Source organism: Balaenoptera physalus (assembly GCF_965194825.1).
Source record: "Balaenoptera physalus genome assembly, chromosome: 4".
NCBI classification, from domain to species: Eukaryota; Metazoa; Chordata; class Mammalia; order Artiodactyla; family Balaenopteridae; genus Balaenoptera; species Balaenoptera physalus.
In genome coordinates, this window is record NC_138891.1 from 88,348,975 (window position 1) to 88,370,512 (window position 21,538).

Sequence of the window (21,538 nt, forward strand, 5' to 3'; positions counted from 1 at the left end):
AGGATTCCATTTACATATAATGTCCAGAACAGGCAAATTCACAGAGACAGAAAGTAGACTGGTGTTGCCAAGGACTGGGAAGGGGAAGGAGGAATGGAGGCAGGGAGCAGCTGGGAGTGGGTTTCTTTCTGGGGTGATGAAAATATTCTAAAAATGACTTTGGTGATGATTACACAACTCTCTGAATAACTAAAAAGCACTGAGTTTTACAATTTAAGAGGATGAAAATTATGGTATCTCAATAAAACACTTGTTTGTTTTAAAATGGTTCCTAGATTTTGAGATTTCACAGACCAATAAAGCATCCATCCCTAAAACAAAATACAGGGATCCATCAGAGATGCCAACTCTTTCTTTAAAATAAGAACATTTAAAAAGTTACCATCTAGCATCGATATCATTTCATAAAAGAAGGGACATTTTAACACCTAAGGACTAATCAGGAATGAAGAACAATTATTTAAGTGGAATAAATTTAGTTTCGTTAAAAAAGTATTGTTTTCCACAAGCAATTACAATAATATGTAACTTGTCACATGTTTAAAAAATATTTCTAATACTGCTTGAAGTATAAAAGTACTCCTATTACTATTTTTAAAATCATTTTTTAAAAGGACTCCAGTATAGAAATCTACTATTTCTATAAAAGATGTTCTTTAAATCTTGAATTTTACAGTCATATAATTAGGCTATTAATTTTTATATGTATTTTAATATCTGATTTATTGATAATGAAAAAGTTTAGTTGATAAAAGCTTTATTCAAAACATGTCAAGAACCACATAGTTCAAAACTTCAAAAATAAAAGACAATTTCTGGTAACTTAAAAATAAAGAGTATCTAAAAACAACCACATTAACATCTATTTATAATACAATCTCAAAATCAAAGCTAATCTTAGTATTTCTATTTCTTGCCACATTTGAGCTAGAATCCTCCTCCTTATCCCACTACATTGTTATGAAACCCTTTCAGTTTTAACACTTAAAATACAATTTGGGTATTTTCTGTATACTATTGATCTCTTCCCATACGGAAAAATTAAAATAGTTCAAATGATTAGAAACTAATTTTCACTTTAAAAGGAAAAAGAACAGGTTAGTAAAACATTTCTTTTGAAAACAATGGGTGGATTAGTAATCTGAATTGAGCTACACAAGAACACATTTCTACCTGAGGACTCTCCAGATTATTCACTACGCATTTATATAGTACAGGACATTTGAAAAATACTTTTCATCATTTTTTTTTTTTTTTTTGTCAAGACTCATAACACCCAGGTGCTGTGAAATAGCAGAATTAACCTTAGTTTATACAGGGAGAACCAAGGCACCATGGTGAGATCTTGCCAGTGCCAGAGTGAGACCTCATTTACCTTCTGACTTCTTATGTCCAGAGCCAGATGCCTCTTTCTGGAGGATATTAAGTTATTCAATCATGGAAGTAAGAGCATGTGGGATTTGTTGTGGGATAACTAGTTTTGGCTCTGTAGGTAAAAAGTTCAGAGGATGGACAAGGTAGAGAGGACAATTTCAGTGTGAAAGGGGGTAATGGGAAGAAAGTTAAAACCAGGGTACAGACTCTATTCAGACAGAGATCACTTTCCAGAAATAAAAACAGCAAAACAAGGATAGGAAAAAATAATAGCTACAGAGTTTCTCATTTCTAAGCCAAGGGGCTTTTATAAAATCACTTTAAAAGTAGGAGCTCTCTTGAAGACAACCTTTAAACACCTTATTTTTCCCCCTCCATAAAACCTCTGTGAGGTGGAGAGTACTAACTTACAAGGATGAAACTGAGAAGTAAGGAAGTTAAGAGGTTAAGATTACATGGAAAATGAATAGGCAGGAGCAGATGTTATGTCTTAAGCTTCGGCTCAGGAATAGAAAAAGAAGGTGGAGGATAAACAGGAACTTTTCTGGATAGACAAGTGGAATAATCCAGGGATTCAGTAGCAACACCACCTACTTAACATTTTTTTACAAAGGACGTGGAATTTCAAGTACACAGTGAAACCTAAGATGACAAATGCTCTTCTGGGTATTGAAATGCTCAGTTGAAGGGAATACAGCAATAAGTTCTCATGAAACCATGTGAAAAAAGAGGCATTAATGAGCCACAGTGTGGGTAAGTGCAAACCAATGCATTTAGGACAAAATACTGCTGCCTGTAGTTAAAATATGATGGACATGGAGCCATCAACATGACTTGTGAGAAGAAATTAACTTAGCCTGATTAATGTGTTAGGTGGATTAAAAAAAAAAAAAAAAACCTGGTCATTATTGGCAAGAATAATGAAAACCAAAATAGTGATGCCCATGCATTTGGAAATCAGTGGAACCCTGGGCTTTACAGACCCATTGTGAGTTATTAAGGGACATAACGAATGTTTGAAGTTCATTCCTAACCTCTGGAGGAGACACATAAAACATTTCTTCATGGGTGTCAGACATATTTGTAGCAGGATAGGCCACAGTTCTAAGCCAGTGTAGCCAATCTGATGTTCTGGATTCCCAAGGGGGCTTTCCCTCGAGGCCTCCTCTAATCGACTTTACAGTTCAGTCCTGTGCCATGATAATAAATACAACCGGTCTAGGCCATGATACCAAGTGTCCTGCTGGGCCACAGGGAACCTGATCATAAAATCTTTAAATGGTAAGGCTGGGAAAAACCTCAAGAAGGGAACTGTTCAGTCTCCTGCCTCTAGATGGAGTAAAACACTGAAACATCTCAGGAAGCTGGTTTTTGTTTATTGAAGATTGTTTGGGATGGCAGTTGTAATCTAATAATAACTTCAAGTCCATTAGTCTATCTCCTTGGGTCCAAAGGACATGCCATGTAAATCATGTGCAAGTGGCAACTGTAAACAACACAGCTCTAGAATGGGAGCACTTAGAGGACAGGGCCCTGCCAACCTTTAATTCACGGAGATGCTGCTTTTTTCCATAAATATTCACAACATCTGTTCCCCTGAAACTCACGCATTTATCCCTATACCTCACAGCTAGAGGTACCAGATACTGCATATAACTAGAGCTTTTTGGTGTAGGGAGGTAGGTAGGTATGTAATTTGATATATGTCATGGCTTTAGCCCCCAAACACTGACTATTCTGGGGAATGGACCAATGGAAGTGATTTATTCCCAACCAATGGAATGGAGAATCCTTTTATTTGTCAGTGGTGGTTTCCCTTCTCCCTGAGATATAGAAGGAACTTTCACATCATGGTCTCAATTGATAATGTTTGATAAAAAGATGTTTAGTGTCATCTGAATTTTTGACATTCTCTTTTATTCTAGTCTACTGAGCTCTAAACTTCCACAGTCAAACAAACGTGAGTAGAGAATAACTAACCTAATAAGTGGAAATACAGTAGAAATAAACCTAATATTTTATATATTTCCACTGTCAAGGTAAATATGGCCTCTGTTCCTACCTCTAACCTTTTTACAGAGATAATGCAAAAGCAAAGATAATAAAATGGGCCTGAAATAGTGAGATGTTTGTAGATGTGAGGGTTCTGTTGTATGTGTGAACTCCAAAATGTTTTTCAACTGTGAATTTTAAGTCGGCTTCTCTCCCCTCTGCCTGTCTTTCTCTCTCTCTGATGCATACACACACACACCTCTAACAAGGAAAAGGCTGTCACTATTAAGGAGAAATGCCAGCAGGTGGTTGACATTAGAGCAGCGAATATACCTCACCCCACTGTGAAGGTGTGATAACACAAGGAATCCTTAAGAAATTGTTATGTTGAATGTAATTTGAATTATTTTGGCACATGTTAATTGGTCTTAATATACACCCTAGGAGTGTTTAGTTAACATTTAAAGTTTCCTAGTTGGGAATACACCCTCCAAAAGTTGTTAGTTAGCATTTGAAAAGCTCAAGTCACTTCAGAGGCTACTACCACAAGAACTCAGCGCCAGAGACTTTGTTAATAAGTGATTTTTTTCAGTGGTCAAGTTAGTAGTGTTAAATGTATGTGGATTGGCCCAAATACCATAGGGCACTCCATCCCTTTCACGAAGAGGGCATAAAGTTCTAGCAAGCCCACTAGCCCTAAGATTCCTAGATTACTAACCTGTTCTATGTCTAGAAGTTGAACAGAAATCAGGCTTCCTGACACCAAATCTGCTGTAACATTATTGGATTCATTTCTAATAACCCTTTTACATAAGATATCATTGGGTTCTCTAAAAGAATGGAGTGGGGACTCTTTCAAGCTTACATGACAGGTTGACTAGTACAGGATGTCTGTTCTGGTGCCTGAGTGTTTATAAAGATGAATGATGCAGACACTGGCTTAAAATCTGATTTCAGGGTAATATACCACCTGGTAAGGTTGGTGGGGAGGAGACGTACAGCCCTCACCCAACCCCTACCTACTGAAGGCCACTAAACCACCTAATAATTGCAAGTGACCAAATTGGCAAAGTCCAACTTACAACAATTTTCTTTAATGGAGGGAACACAAGTACCTTTCAGGGGCCATAAGATTCATCCAGGCATAGTCCATAGTTGAGTAGGCTTACAAATAGCAGTTTCTAGTTTAACAGAAGAACCGGAAGTCCCTGGTCCTCCTAGGTAGTCTGTAAATGGCCCAAGGATGAAGGGTGTTGCCAGTTCAGCACAGGAACAAGAGAAGCATAGAGCTGAACCACAGGTGGGGGCCCTGACATTTCTACTTTCACACCCTTCCTCCTCTTCTTCTGGCTTTCTACCAGAGCCAGCTCTCTTTCTGTCCACTGTAAGAGTGCCACCACCCCCTGGGAGTTCAATAAAGGTGAAACAAACTCAAAGGGGCAGTAAGTGTATCAAATTACTAAGCTGAGGAAGAGATGTTAGAAGTTTGTGCCCTCTAAGACCGAACCAACTGGGATGGAGTGGCTTTAATTATTCGGTTGGTTATTTTTGCAGAGATGGTTAATCTAATGGGTATGAGACTCTTTCTGAGCTTTTTGAGAAGTTCGAAAAGTAAGTAAAAACGAGCACATGCAATTGCTTTCTTCTCAGTAAACATTTTTTTTATGGTTTTCTTCCATGTACCCTCTTACACCTCTGTATTCCAAAAAAATCAAGAAAGCCTCTTCCCTAACACCACTCCCCAAAAGCAGACTTAAAAGAAGTAACAGCTGACTGATGATTAGTGTGGTCTGTGGGTGTGCAGCATAGGAGTGGGAGGCTGTCTGTCTCCACAGGGTCTCCTGGAAGGGGACAAAACAGGAGTTTGGTTCTAATCAGTGAGATGATTCTTGTAAGGTGCTTGCCCTGGAATCCAGTCCATACTACATACTCAATAATGGTAGCTATTATTAGCAGTAATCTGTTAAATAAGAGTAACCACAGGTCAACAGAGCTTAAAAGGCTAAAATCCAGATATCAAGCTTTCCATATGACAAATGCTTATTATAGGAAAGGGATGTCTTCCACTTGCACTTGGCTATACTCAAATTAGCTCGTACTGAAATTTTCATCTGCCATTTGGTCCTCCCTGGGGAGACGCTATGGTACTCAAAATGCCGGCAAGGGTGCTGGGAGTTCAGGTTCAATATGCAACAGTAATAGAGTCATGGGTATTTTCATTTGAAAAGAACTTACAATTTCCCATCCATTATTATCTTCTTTAACTCTCCCCACATTTCTGAGAGGCTGACAGGGAAAGTATTACAATCTCTGCTTTACAGATAGGGGCAACTGATGTCCTAGACAGATTAAGTGGGAGTAGAACCTATTCTTCTGATTCTTGGTATAATGGTCTATCCTCTATGCCCCAGGGAAAAAGAGGCTTGAAGAAAGGCTCTACTGGATATAAAGAACAGCACTGAGAGACCAGCACACTGCAGGGGAAAACTGCACAATGAAAAACAAAATAGTAAATTTTACACTACTGTGAAAGAGGAATTAGGAAATCATTCTCAAAAGATGGATGAAAAAATATGTTATCCCTATGAGTAAACAAGGCCATAAAAAATTATTGAGGGGACCAGTTCATTTAGTTTACAGCACATTTCTTTAGTATCTACTATGTGCATGTTACAGGGAGGCCTAGCACAGGTAAGAATTTTATATTACATGTCCTAAAGAGCATGGACTTCTTCAATTTTAGAACATATAAGGCGGCCAGGGATAGGGGAGTCCTCATAGAAAATAAATCACTGCCATTTAAGAATTAACCTAAATTCTTATCCCATTATGTCAGGGCAATCCTAACTGGTACAGATGCTTTATTTTAGTGTGGTGTGCAAAGGACCTGGTGATCTGCTACTGCAGCAATGACGCACGCCCCTGGAGCTTGGGCCGCCTACAAAACAGGCAATCAAGGCTGTGTGTTTAAGATGGAGCATGCACACTCCCCCTTGAAACGCAAAACTGCAACCGTAAGTGGATAAGCACTCCGGGGATTTATTTCTGTTTCAGTGAGTTTTAATAAACCAGTTATGGGAAGAGTATCTAGTAGCAGCTGTGGCTTATATCCTTAAGCCTCACTCACTGACCTTTAAGAGTCTAACTTCCAAATTTAAATGGCCATCGTCAAGTGGTCTAGCCTCCAAATTTAGAGATCAACAGGCTAATTTTGGATGGCATTTTTTCCTTGAGGGGGCTGGCTGATCAAAGCCCTTTAAAGCTCCTTTAAAATACTGAGCTCTATTCCACTCAGTATTTAGAGAGAACAGATGGGAGCCACCAGGATAAGCAATTATATACCTTCTGTGACCCATGTAAGGGGCCAACAGCTATAAAATCTACCAGTCTGTTAAAGAAATATCATAGCTGACAGAGAGGCAAAGAGGATATTGAACTAGCTGGCTGTTGAGAGAAGTGTCTACATCCTGAGATTTCTCTTCTATAACTACACTGAGAATGTTAAAAATTGCAATAGTGGCTTCTTGATGGTAGGGAGGGTAGAAGACAGGTCAAAGGGCTCTGAAACTCAGTGCTTCCAACTCTCTTTCCCTAGTGCAAATGAAGACATCTCAACTCCCCTCTAGGTCCAGGGTCTACTTTTGTGACACTAATTCAACAACCTGCTTCCCAGCAGCACCTAGAAACCATCCCCAATGTGTAAGACATTTTTAAAGCTCACTAAAGGAGGCAATGCACCACAGTATCCTCCTCTGTAACATCTAGTATGTATAAAACACTTCCTTATCAAGGAGAGCTCTGACTAGAGTCATCTTTCTGTTGGAAAACAAGGATCCCTACACCTTCAGTTACATTAACTCACTGATGGGATTCCAAATAATAAAGTCGGGTATCTTTCTGTGTCAGCTTGCTAGCAAGGGCAGTACACTAACTCTGAGGTAACACAGTGAAACAGCAATGATGGTCCTTGGAATTTACCCTTTGATTCCATGTAACTATCATCTTTTACAGAATTGCTGGTCACCCAGGTAATGGAGGGGGGTGGTGTATTACTACTGTAGAACAACCTGGATAATTTGTCTGACAAAGCATGGTAACTGAAGAAAGGAAACAAACACATAAGCAAGAACTAGAGCCAGCAAAACATGAATCATAATGTATCTTTGGTATCCCATTAGAAATCTATGTTAATATTCTCCTATTCCCTTGAAGCTTAGGTTGGAAACGTGTACTATTTTATTTTAGTGCTTATGTCACTCTTTCCTAATACATGACAAGTCTGCAGTGTTTTTTATATCTGTGACAGACCCATAATCTTCCAGAACACATAGTAAAGCAATGTTTTTCTTAAGATATGAGGGCAGATGATTGACACTTGCACATGTACCTGTGTTCCTTCCTCTGCTCACCCCACTGTAATTGCTACCTTCAAGCTCATCGAGGAAAAGTTGGCAAAGGGCAGTGAGAAAACTCCAGACTGGTAAGTCAGTCACTGTATTATTTGCATTTTAGTATCTCTTTACTCTTATTATTGACCAGTTAAAGTAGGGGAAGAGGGATCAAGGACCACATGTGGGTTTAGCACATATGCCATATTAAAGGCGCTTTTTGTTTTTTTAGGTTTTCAAATTCTCTACCTGGGTTTTAAGAGTAGGGGTTATTTCATGGTGATTTTCCAGCAGGCTTTTTTCTGAGGTAGATAAAACACAGACAATAAAAAGTCTGAAGAATGCAAAGGGTAGCCAAAGCCTGTGTGGATAGGATTAGTTTGAAAGAAGTTTCAGTAGTGAAAGCTGAGCCTGTCATATACAACACCACAGAAAAGAGGGCTCAAGGCTCAAGGCTGTCCACCAGTTAGACAGGGCTTCTAGAATTTAATAGGTGGGAAATAGGCTAATCTGGACTATAAAGAACACAACTGTGGGAACAATGACCGAGTAAGAGAAGAACCCTGGTTAGCACACAGCTCATCAAGACTAGGCCGATAATAGCAAGAAATATGCATCCCTCAGGACCGTGGTGATCAAGAAGGAACGCATATTACAATATCACAAGAGTCTAAAAGAAACCAACAGACTTGAAGGTCTGAACTGCCTTTTGTTATTGTTTCTGGGATAAACAACAAATTCTACCTCTTTTCTCAGGCCTCCTGTTTGTAAGTAGGTATTGTAACTGTATTGAGCATGTCAGGAAAAGCCAAATCCCAACTAAATAATTAGTGAGATGGATTTTGAGCTCCTTTTCCTGCCCATTTGAGTTACAGATGAACAGGCTGGTCTGCCTGAGACCCAGTGAGGTTAATACTCCCAGCTGGGGCCTTTCGTTCCGGAGAATCACTGCTGTCATCCCAGGCAGATGCTCCACTTTTAAATGAACATGCCATTGTAGGCCAAATGTTAGTAGTTAAACACCATCATCACAGAAACACACAAAGCTAGAGTCAAGTTCACAAACACAGCTGGTGATTAAGAAACTCTTAATAAAAGGAAGAAATGTGCTATTGGCTCCAAGTCATTCCTCACGACTTCTGATATACTTAGACTGGGATTGTTTTATATGAGACAGAATAAAATCATACCTATTGGCCTCAGTTTCTCTCCCTCAATCTAAGAATAAACATTTGTTAGAACACCACTGGAGAAAGAGGACAATCACACGTAATGTTCCCGTGGGTTGATGTAGACTCTCTCCAGGTCACGGCTTGGATGATATTTGCCAGGACTCCCGTCTTGGTAGCATATCTGACTGTAGAGGGGGTACATCTGCTGAATCCCATCTTCCCCCACTGGATTCTCATCTTCATAGTCAAATCTTCTGCTATTCAGTCCATTCTAAAAATTCAAACATTGCTTACATTATCAGAGCAGCTGTTTGTATTTTTTCTAGCTCTTGGGTAAAAACAGGCAAGAACAGAATTCATTACACATAAGCTACTGAATGGCAAGGTAAAGTTCAACAACTTATCATTTTCCAGTCGCTTGTTGCTTACAATACCTGTACAAGAGTGGTGGCATCTCCTAAATAGAAAATTGTGACTAATGAGGACTGTAGTCAGTTTCAGGTTTCAAAATTTGGAACTGGTATCAGTTAAGGTAAACTGGAGAAAAGCAAGGTTGTGAACTGCAGGAGTCTCTCAGCAAGGCTCAAGCTTGGAATCCATGCATGAGATAACACAGAGAACTAAAACAACCAAAACAAAACCAAAAGAAGCTTCAGGATTCAGCACTGGGGAATTAGGGAAGAGACACAGTGAAATGAACTGGTATTTGACTGTATGCCCAACGTGGCTGAGGATAAGAAATGCTGTCAAAAAATAGCCTCTTGTCTTGACCTTTCTTCCTTGACTCTGGGTCACAGCTGACACCATAAAATGAACCTCCCTCATGCTCTATGGTGTGGCTGGTACTGAGCCTCTGTCAGGTTACTGGGTTCATAAAACTTGATTACTTCTAAGAGGAATAAGCAATCTCAAGGACTTTACAAAATCACACCACCGATGCTCAGATAGCAGAGGTGAATAAAACAACATTTCATGGAAATAAAACAGTATTTTAATAAACATGGTGGTCCCCGGCTCTGCCTGGGCTGACCCTACTAGAGGACCATGTTACTTACAGGGTGCTGGAGACTGCCAACCTCTCTTCCTTTGAACTGAGTCTGCAGAGGCAAGTGTTCAGTCTGGAGGGAGAAGACAGAAAAAGACATGCAATTTAAAGCACCAAGCACATGATAAGACTGATAAACCAAGACCGCTAAGACTCCTGTTTTTAAAAGAGCCAATCATGTCTTGTTAAATGTCTGCCAACTAAGCAAAATGTTCCACATGAGGTTGGGAAAAGTAACTACATTTCCTGAGAGTTGTCTCTATCTCCTGGCTCTAAACTTCTTGTAGAAGGAAGAAAATATAAAGAACATCTGCTACAGAAGCTCTCATGCAAACTTGTTTACATCTAACTTGAGGTAACGTTCAGCACAGGTCTCTTGCCTTTTCTCAGTGGAAGAGTCTGATATTTTGAATTGACTAAAAGGGGTTTGGAGTGGTAATGAAAGATTTTATAGATGTATACATGGTCTGCTTTCGTTTCCTGTTGCTACTCCCTGTCTTCCAACCCCATACAGATCATAAAGGGGTTCATCGTTTTCAAACCTCAGCCTAAGAGAATCTTTCTCAGCTTCCCTTTCGCTTAAAAACACATACTTACCCTTCAGCCCCAAGTTCAAATATCATCCCTTTCAGGAAGTGAAGCACAAAACCCTCAGACAGAGAGAGCCACTCTCCTTTCTGTGCTTTCACAGCATGTGTTATCACAATTATTTATTTGCTTTCTCCTTCACTGGATTGAGGGTGCTGGTTGGAGTATTTATAGACATTATCTCATTTAACTTTTATAATAATTCTGTAAAACCAACGTCTTTATTTTACAGATGACTAAAACTGGGGCTCAGAGTGGTTAAGTAAGGTGTCTCCAGTCACACAGCTGGTGAGTGGTAGATGCCCTGTCTGATTCCTAAACCTATACTTTTATACCCATGCTTCTGGCTCACTGCCTGGAAAATAGATGTTCAATAAATATAACAAAAGAATGCCTGAAAGTCCCAGAATGTAGGCACATCTATCAACACGCTCTTCATTTCACTGTCTTTGCTCATGCTGTCCTTTTTATCTGGAAGGTCTGCCACTTAACCTCTGGCACTTGAAATACTACCCATCTTGGCCTGACTAAAGTCATTTTTTTTTTTCCTAAAAGGCTTTTCCACACTACCCACCAAAGTTTATTTACTCCTACTTTTCCTATTGTTCTTGTTTATACCTCCATTATAGCAGACATCATGGTCTGTCAGTTTTATGGTTCCTAATGTCTGTATCTTTCAACCTAGTAAACAGTGAACCTCTTCTGGCCATCCTCCTCCATCCCCACACCCTAGCCTGTGGTTCTGCAACAGTAAGAATTCAACAGTTAACCAATAACTTCATTGAAATATGAACTATCAACTCTTGATATTCTATATCATATGCCATGTTATCCAAATTATAAGTTATCTGTGACAAATTCATTCCCCCTGTCACGTTCTGCACGATTCTAGGGTGCTTCCCACACGACTATTGATACTGACAGTACACACTGGTAAAAGTCCAAGGCAGGGGCTGCTTCATGGACCTTGTATTGCCATCCTGACATGCTTAATTTTTAAACAAGGGGCCCTGCATTTTTGCTTTGCACTGAGCCTCACAAATTACATAGATGGTGCCGGTCCAAGGAAAATAGACTCAAGAAAAAAAGTAACCTAAAATTAAAATTAGCATTTTCTTTTGTTTCTTAGCTGTTTTAGATGAGCCATGGCTTTACGAGCAATAACAGCATTGCTAACCTTTTCTCATGGCCTGAGATATAAAATCAGCCCGAAGCGGTACACTTGAAAATATTGGACAAGAAAAGAGAATTCCTAGGACTGAGCAGGAAGAAATGGTGTCTGGACACCATGAACAGTCTTCACTCGCACTGACTGGGCAATTAGCAAATATTAAGTTCTTCTTCTCTACCCAGTATTGTAACCTTTCATCAGAATCATTATACCTCACATGAGCCCATGAATTTTGTAGTACAATAGTTAATCAAATTCTTTATATAGACAGAAGCCCCACACATCCCAGGGATGGCCCTGCATTAGGGACCAGGGCTACGCAAGAGCATGCTGTGCTTGCCTCTGCACTACGTGGCCATGTAGCTTCTGACAAGATACCTAAGGAACTAAGTTTAACCTAAATTCCTGGTACATGTGCTCTCTTTCCGCTAGTCCATAAACTACCCTAAACGTTGCATATTCTGACATTTTTAATAAAGTTAATCACCACAGTTTACAGAAAAGTGTCTTGCATGATACCTTTCATATGGTTGGTGCTTGGTATATATAAACTGAATTACCTATAATATTTTAACTGATGGATACATGATATATATTATTCTATTATTCTTGTGGTTTTTCCCAGAAAGCCTTGGGATACTCTGAATCTCTAATACGTATTTTGATTTCCCTACTTACATGTACTGTAACAATTTCTATTGAGCTACAAACCCATATTCACTTTCCTGATTTACTAAAGTCATGTAGACTTTTATTCCTGTCTTCCAAGGTGCTAACGACACTAGTTTTTCAAGTTTTATTATATATTATCTTAATAAATATTTTTACTTTCTCTGACTCAACAAATAAACCAAAACCTCTACATTTTATTATGTGTTATATTTTAATCTGTTTCCATGTAGATAATATTTTAAAACCCCATAAACAGAGCTTTTAGAGTTACTAAGGTTTATTTTCGGGGATGACAGAACCAAGATTTCAAGTTGCTTTTGTCAACAAGTCTACAATCACCCTGGATACTCTGCTTGCTCTGGCAGTGGAAGAACTCCAAACTAGAGTTCCATTTGGAACCATTATCCCTACTACCAAGTTGGAATCTTTTTGGTCTTCTCTCTTGTTTCATAATTTTACCCCCCAAATGCTCTGTACTTCCTTCCATGTCTCCCTTTTGCTCAGACCCTTTCATTGTGATTTATAAACTGTAAACATTGTTCTTTTTAAACACATTCTCCTACCTTCCCAAACTTTTCTCTAAAATGTTCCCTCCAATTCCTAGCCCCAACTGACATCTGCCTCTTCCAGAATTTTCTTAAGCCTGGAGGAAGCAGGATTTCTTCTAACTAGTGCAAATCACTCCCACATCTACAAGAACTTCCATATCATTCTCTTATTTTTCAACTCTTTTTTTTTTTTTTTTTTGCCATGGATTCCTACCTCCTGGCATGCAAACATGTTCAAGAATCTGCCATCTTAAGAGATAAATGAAAATATCTATTAAAACTGTCTTAAATTCTAAAAGGTCATTATTAACTTACCTCTTAAAACCTCCACTTAACAAGATACCTAAAACTCATAACCTGCTGAAGGACCATCCATCTTCCCTCAGTTCCTAAGGTTGTAATAAGGGAAGGTAAACTAAGCACCCCATAACCTCATATCTAGTTTGTAATTGGTCTCTCCTCCTTTGCTACCTTCCCAATTCAACCATCTGCTAAGCGTCCACATCACATCCTTGGGTAACTTTACACTGCCACTTATAGCACACCAGACATACCCAAATATTTTAATGTTCATTATTTTTATAAGACCAGAGAATCTCAGAGTAGAGATTATATGAAGAATGTACGAATAATGAATTTATTAGTAAACTACTATGATTCCACCTGCAATGTCTTGAAAGACACAAAGTCCTTTCTACAGAGACACTCCAGGCCCTGATGGAATCACTAGTAAATTCTACCAAACATTTAAAGGATTAATACTACTCTTAAATTCTTTCTGCAAATGGGAGAAAAGAGAACACTTTGTAACTACTTTTATGAGATTAGCATCACCCTGATACCAAAACCAGACAAAGATATTACACAAAAAGAAAACTAAAGTTTTTATTCCTTATATCCCAAAACCTTAAACCAAAACAGCCCTCAGCAGTTGAATGTCTAAACAAATTACAGTGTATTCATAAAATGGAATACTACTCAGTAATGAAAGGAAATTTATTCAAGCAACAACATGGATCTCAAAAATATAATGCTAAAGAAATTGGACACAAAAAAGCATGCTGTGATTCCCTCTATGTGAAATTCTTTTTAAAAAGCATAACTAGTATGTTGTGATAGAAGTCACATTAGTGGTTGCCTGAGGTGTCAAGGAGGAGTGGTCGTGGTAGAGGGTGTGTATGAGAAGTTTTTCAGGTGATAGAAATGTTCTTGATTGAGGTAGTGGTTGCATGAATGTATAAAATTGGCAAAGCTTATCAAACTGTACACTTAAAATGGGTCATAGTGTTATGTCAATTATATCTCAATAAAGTTGAGTTTACAAAAAAAAAACTATACCTTTCCATTTTATCACAGTCATTCCGTTTTGGAGGAGCATGCACGTGGAGGTGAATTCAAATGGGAATTCACCAACATAGTCTGGAATCTGGCGTGATGCAAGGACACAGTAAATTCTCAATAAATATAACAGATCGTCCTTGATGCAGGAGTTTCTCAACTCCAATATTCAATTGCTTATTTGTGTTCTAGTGACTGAGTTCCTAATCCGTAGATATATGATTTCACCACACTGAAGGAATAACACATGAATAAATGGTTATCATACATCATTCACTAAGTATGGATTCCTCAAGGCATAAAGGATATTACATTCCTATCCATTAAGTACCTCTCTAAGCCATGACTAAAACTGTGAACCAAAAGTCAATTTTCCCTTTCACTTTTATTAATAGTTGTGAGAGCAGCCAGCCATGTTGTATGAGCAACAACTATAGAGACTGTGTTCTAATCAAGCAAAATTTACAACAACATTAATTAGGCACTTGTTTAATGAGATATATAACTGTTACTGTTCTCCACGATAATTACCAAAGCTACTTGCATGAATGTCTCTTATTATTACAGTAGACCCTTGGCATTCACAGATTTAACATTGCTGGTTTTAACCATTCATGAGTGAATTTTACAAGGTTATGACAGGTTGTAATTTGTAACTTTGTTGAGAAACAAATTTGAATGAAGACTGAGGAGATTTCTGACGTGGAATAGTCATTTAGCTAGTTAATGAGCATAGCAACTGTTAAGCTGTGTCTCTGTTATTCTCAACTCATATATGAATTCTATAAAAGATAGGGGTATTTAAGAATGTAGGGTTTCTCAAAAGCCTGTGAAGTTTCCTCTGTGAATGTCAAAGGGGTGCTGTGCTGTGTTATTAATCAACCTTTTCCTTTCAAATTTAGAAATTTTTTTTTTACTAATTTTTAGTTAATTCTTAGGTTTCTAATATCTAGAATCAAACATGATCAATGCAGATTGCCACTACACATTATACAGATTCGATGTATAAAGTCTACCTGGATGTTATTCCCCAAGACTTGAGATTTTATTTGCTTATAACTCCTCTTTCCCAATTTCTGGGAGAGTAAGGTTCATTTCTGTGTTCCGTCCATGCACTCCATACTATAAATCCTTTCCTGTTAACACTCTAAGAAGGAGACTGGGAGGTTTCCCCCAAACCTCACATGGTGCTATCACAGGGTAGATGTTCAGTGACTCCCACTCTCAGTCAGCGGTCACCACAAAAGTCTTGGGTGCTAGAGTATGTTGTGAAAGCTGTGCCAGTTGGACTAGAAACCTTGGGGTCTAAATTCCTAACTGCAAAGAATAGGGCAAAGTTAGGTCTGAACAGGTTCAAGAGAAGGGTGTGAACACCATGAAAATAGGTTCTAGATCTTTAGTACTCAGAAATCTTATAAAGAAAGACTGGAGGAGAGGGTCTAAGGTTAAAGGAGGAGAAAAAGGGAACAAAGAAGTTGGCTCAATAATGTCAACATGGTTAAAATAGACATCATTAGGCTTTGCGTAGACAAAAGAACAACTGTAACTTGTAAGGACTGACAAAAGAATCTTCCCCTACTCTTTGCCCCTTAAGGTAGGTGTTGTACAATATGCTTTAAATGTCCTCATATTCTTATATCATGTCCTAAAGGTAATTTTATTATTGTTCCTATAATAAAGATGAGGAAGCTGAGACTCAAGAGAGTTGAAGCAACGTTCCCAGTTCATAGAGCTAAGATTCAAATTCATATTTATGTAATTCCAAAGTCTGTGTCTTAAACCATCACACAAAGCTACCTATCTTCCTACCTTGAGTATATCCACTATCTTCCTAATTTGACTGCAGAAGGGGACTCAAAAGCAAGAACACAATGGGCACTTGAAAGGGGAGAGGGCATAAAACTGAGCGGAGAGACTGCGATGCTCAGTACTCGACAATTTTGCCAGCTGCTCTGAGTTCTCTTCATCTGAACTGGTCAAACAGAAGCTATGGCCTAAGTTACTTCCCCTCCTGCTTGCGCTCCAGCCTCAATTAAAGAAAAACAAAGGCAGGGCTTTTCCTGAGCAGTTTAGGACTCTCAGAGTTTTACCTCTGCCCCAGCCCAGGGCTGAACACATAATGGTCATTTGCTGTAGGATAATACTTTATAAAATTAATTTAGAGGGCATTTCCTCTCCTGTTTTATTGTTTGTTTATACCTTTCAGTGATATATTGATAGTTGGTACCTTGAGAGCAATGTCCAGTCCCCTAATTTATGATGTCAAAGATTGCAATGACGCAATTACAAGCAGAAGTGACTACAGAATGTCCTCATGGCAAACTTTTCAAATGTATGCTTAATCATGAGGCTTATTATAAGACAGAAGAATATTAGATACCTTATCCTACAAGGCAGCATTGGGTTTTTCTTAAGTCACCACAGAATTATAACTGCCTAGCTGTTGTTGAAACCGTTTTCTTATCCAAAAGGAAGACAGTGTTCCTTCTTATCGCTGGTAAATAAATTTCATTACTTCTACTGAGTATACATTCTAGATTTTAATTTTTCAATGCAAAATTTGGTTTGACACATTTTAATGAAATTTCTTATCTTGGCTATGGTCTCACTAATGCTTACCTTAAAATACACAAGAAAATGATACTTCACCTAAATTGTAATATGTATGCAAAGCGAAGTACCTAATTAAGGCAGACAGATGATAAAGATGATGGAAAATTATCTGCAGGCGAATGAGACACCCACATACAATACTAAGAGGTCCCCCCAATCATAAATCCTACCCATTTAAAGGACACAAATCGAATGATTATGCATTCATATGTGTTATTTTCCACAACTAATGAATACCTGCACATGTTAACATCAGAATGCTGTGCTGTCCTTGTCACAATGGGCAGCTTTGCTCTTCAACCCCTTGCCTTAACACTGCACCAAATTACCCACGCATATCACTTTATCTCCAAATTTGCCCACAAGGTAAACCTTCAATCCAGAGCCGTTAGTGTATTTTCATCCATGCACACAGATGACCTCAAAGAAGGTGTTAATTACCTCTTCTGTATCAGGCACAGTATTGTACTCCAAGCCACTATGTGCAGAAATACTATCTTCATAAACCAAATTCTAATTCCTCTCTACAAACTATTAATATGGGCCTTCCCAAATCTCATATTTGATCCAACGTTCCTGAACTCATGGCACTGGAAAAAGATACTCTAATGAGAACTTCTTTGTGCTTAATAAGTTACGCTATTCTTAGCAAAAAGATAAAAAAGTAAAAAGAGCCTCCTAAAACCTTTAACACTAAACATATTTTAGACTGTGAAACAAAATGCAGTATACTAAATGTAGAGCACCACTACTCTTATATTCCTTCCTACTGAAAGGTGAGATAATACAGGAATCATTTCCCTTACCAATAATCTACTGTTTCTATTGAGGGTGTAATTAAAAGGTAGAAAATAAAATATGAATAGGTCTTTATCTGTTTGCTTAATGATTACTATCCCATGAACAATCTAAAGGATCCTTGAATATATTTAGTTAATAATTACATGTATTTTTTCCCTTGGGGTCTTACATTTAATTGAAAGGCATTTTTCATCATTTTCTCGAAAAGAAAAAAGAAAATCTAGGTAACATACACTATTTCTTCTTCTAAAGGAAGGTAACCTAATAACAGTAAAGAAGGAGAGACAGAAGAGAAATCATCTGCTACGGAAAGCTAATATTAACCTTCAGGGACAGCAATTTTGTAAATATAAAGCCCAAAGTAGGCAGTTCTGTTTGAAATAGAGAAGTAGCTGTAATCCCAGTTTGGCATTTCCCTGCCCACAGGCACTAACGTCTTGAGCAACCTGCACAAAGGTACCGTGAGCTGGAATCCAGCTCCTGGGTTAAGCATGACCAGAACATGTCAGTGACTGGAACAGAGTTCACAGCACCAGTGGTTTAAGGAGGAGAGTGAAGTCGATGACACAAAAGGAGGGGAATCCTTCCAGTGGAGATAAGAAAATGAGTCAAGGATCTTTTGTTTGCCTTCAGTTTACTCAACAGAGTCAGGACTGAGTGTTCAATATATGCTCTTATTAGATGCCGCTCCTCTATCAGGCAAGAAACACTGCTTACTAATGTAAATGACAGTTAACATAGCATTTCGTCTTCATGCCCACATAGTTTAAATGGCCAAACAAAGCCTGAGTATTTTCTGTTAGCCCCTAGAACAGGCTAACAACTACAAATAACAGGTCATCCGCCAAGTCTGGGATCTGTAAATACCACTTCAACTGACATTCCTTCACTGGATACTGAAAGGAGTCGGTCTGTTAGGACATGATCATTTCCATTATTTAAAACAAAGAACTAAATGTGAACTTCTGGGGGAAAAGCAGAAGGAGTAAATCACATTTTTAAAATATCAACTTAAAAGATATTTAAATTAATTCCATATTAATGGCATTTAAGGCGACATAGTTACCTAGTCCCTGGCCAAGCTGGAATAGCCCTAGGCTGTGGGTAACCCTGGCTGGAATGGATCTTACCTAGAGGGGCCTCCTTGGGAGCCACCAGCAGGTGCCACTGGAGCAGCAGCAGCTCTTTCCTTAGTCCTGTGCAGTTAGTTCAGACACAGTGTTCGTGAGAGGTGCCATCATGTTTGGGATACCTGGTCTGAGAGCTGATGGGAATTTTGGTGCTGCTGTTTATGAGAACTGAGCTCCACAGAGGTAAACTTCAGTCTTCTCTAAATGGGCTGGAAATCAACAGTCTGTCCTCTGAAATAACCTCATCATTAGTAATACTCTACCAATAGGAATGCCAAAGAAATTACCTGTTCCCCTGCCCTCCAGGAATTTACAACCTTGTTTCATGTATCTTGTCTTCCAAACAGTTAAACAACAAAGCAACACAGTTTGAATGCAAACTACTCAAAAGCGGGAAACCTGTCTTATGCTTCTACTTTTTCTCTTCTACCACAGTACCTACCATGCCGTAGGTATACAAACACCTACTGATCTAATCTGATTATAAACTCAAAGCGCTACAGAGCCACAATTTCTTATCTGAAAGTTTTAGGAACAGACGTATTTTGGAATTCAGAATTTTTCAGATTTTTAGATAGGTGATATGCACTTATTCCATATATTTATAAAACATCTCCAGACCCTTCTGGAGAAGGGTCTGGAGATGTTTTATAAATATAAACCCCATACAGAACCCTATAATCTAGCATATAAATATTTCTGCAATGGAAATATGAGCATTCACATTAAGTAAAGAAAGTAATGACTATGTATAGCTTCATGAGAGTCAGAAGTTCAGGTCAGATTTTGGTGCAAAATGAGTTTAAAAAAAAAACTTCAGGGGCTTCCCTGGTGGCACAGTGGTTAAGAATCTGCCTGCCAATGCAGGCGACACGGGTTAGATCCCTGGTCCAGGAAGATCCCACATGTCGCGGAGCAACTAAGCCCGTGCACCATAACTACTGAGCCTCCGCTCTAGAGCCCGCAAGCCACAACTACTGAGCCCAAGCATCGCAACTACTGAAGCCCGCACGCCTAGCGCCCGTGCTCCGCAACAAGAGAAGCCACTGCAATGAGAAGCCTGCGCACTGCAACGAAGAGTAGCCCCCGCTTGCCGCAACTAGAGAAAGCCCGCGTGCTGCAACGAAGACCCAACACCGCCAAGATAAATAAATAAGTAACTTTAAAAAAAACCACTTCAGATGCCTAGAGATTTTTATAAATGTAGATAACAGATCGTGGACCTATAACACACATCATAAGAATGACGGCAATTCAGAGGCTAGAGCAATCGAGATAAGCTGTGGAGAGGTGAAGGTGAAACAGTATTAGGGAGAGCCCAGACTCTGTTGGTGGGGCGGGAGGACTCATCTGACCGCACTGAGGGTATGGGGGGGTCTGACCACAGAGCACCAGGCTGAGAGTCCCAAGCCTCCAGAGCCACCCAGATTCTAGGCTATGTGAGCAACACAGTGAAAGCAGGGCCCGAGAAACATCAATCTAGCCAGTGGTGATGATCACGATGATGGTGAGTGTGGCTTTTTAGAGCACAGGAAAATCCAGGATTTGACCACCAATAGCAGGGAGCAGAGAAGGGGAAGTGAGAGAAGGCAGAAAACACCAACAGACCTATAGCTATACACCAAGTCTGCAGATGCTATAAGCATGTACAAAAAGAGAAAATAAGAGGGAAAAAGAATAAACGTGGGTCACGTACTTCATTAAAGGTTTATGGGACAGAAGGTATATTTGTCCATGACAAGAGAAACAGTGTAGATGATAGCAGAGATTATCACTACAGATTGAGTTGAATCATGAGAAAAATCACATTCTCTCCAGGAAAACAGATCACAGACTTAAGAACGATAGTTCTTAACGAGAGCACAAAGGCTGTAAAATCCCTGGGTGGGGAGTGAGCTGCTCATGTTACAGACACTGAAGCAGTTGTGAGGTTGGGGAGGAGGAGCCGAAGGAAAAGGGCTGCGGTGCCCCCAAAACATGGGTAACACTTTATGGGCCCCCATGAAAGATTAAGGCGAATCAGAGTTGAATCAAAGAATTCTGACCGAAAGCATCATGTGCGGTTACAGGTGAAAGATCCAGAAGAGGTGAAAGCCGCTGGCCTGACAATGACAAGATGTAACAAAATGGGAGGGGTTAAACGTTATCACATGGAGGAAAACACTGCCGCTCATGTGAAGATGAGGAGCAGCTGCAGGTTCAGAAATAGACCTTCCATGCTCACAGAGATGAAGCACGTTGTATTAAAGAAGAGTGGCATGCGCTTGGAAGAGGAGTCGTGTTTTCCTAACAGACTCAGAATGGGTAACGGATCAAACAGAGTAAGCACCATCTGTGTATGCAAGGAAAGGGCATAATGTTTGCTTTTGATTGTAGCCTGTTCTTTTTTTTTTTTTTTCATGTTGCATTTCTATGGAAGTTGCTTGGAAGAGAGGAGGAAAAGAATATACTCAATATAAGTAGATTCAAAAGCTCCAAAAATCTTCTATCACTTTCCCCCCAAAGGAGCTCAGAGTGCTTTGCTAGAATCTCAGTTTTACTTCCAAAAGGATTTGGGGAAGCTCAGCAGCAAGGGTTAGAACAGACAAAGGTTCTCAGAGAGACTTATGCAGGATTTCACAGTAAGTCTAGGTGCTACTGTGTTCATAGAACAAATGAGGCCTCCAACCAATATGCGTGGTACCTGGCAGATCAAAGGAAAAGGCC

The 21,538-nt window shown here is 39.2% G+C and overlaps 1 protein-coding gene across 1 annotated transcript in view; it reads right to left on the minus strand.

Moving 5' to 3' along the window:
• Positions 1-740: 740 nt before the first annotated feature.
• Positions 741-21,538, minus strand: part of NECTIN3 (nectin cell adhesion molecule 3) — a 139,284-nt gene continuing 118,486 nt past the window's right edge. Inside the window, exons 8-9 of the mRNA XM_082460192.1 lie at positions 9,982-10,044; positions 741-9,197 (exon numbers count right to left, since the gene is read on the minus strand). Coding sequence (XP_082316318.1) covers positions 9,018-9,197; positions 9,982-10,044 — 243 coding nt within the window. The 3' untranslated portion in view covers positions 741-9,017. The remainder of the gene's footprint in view (positions 9,198-9,981; positions 10,045-21,538) is intronic.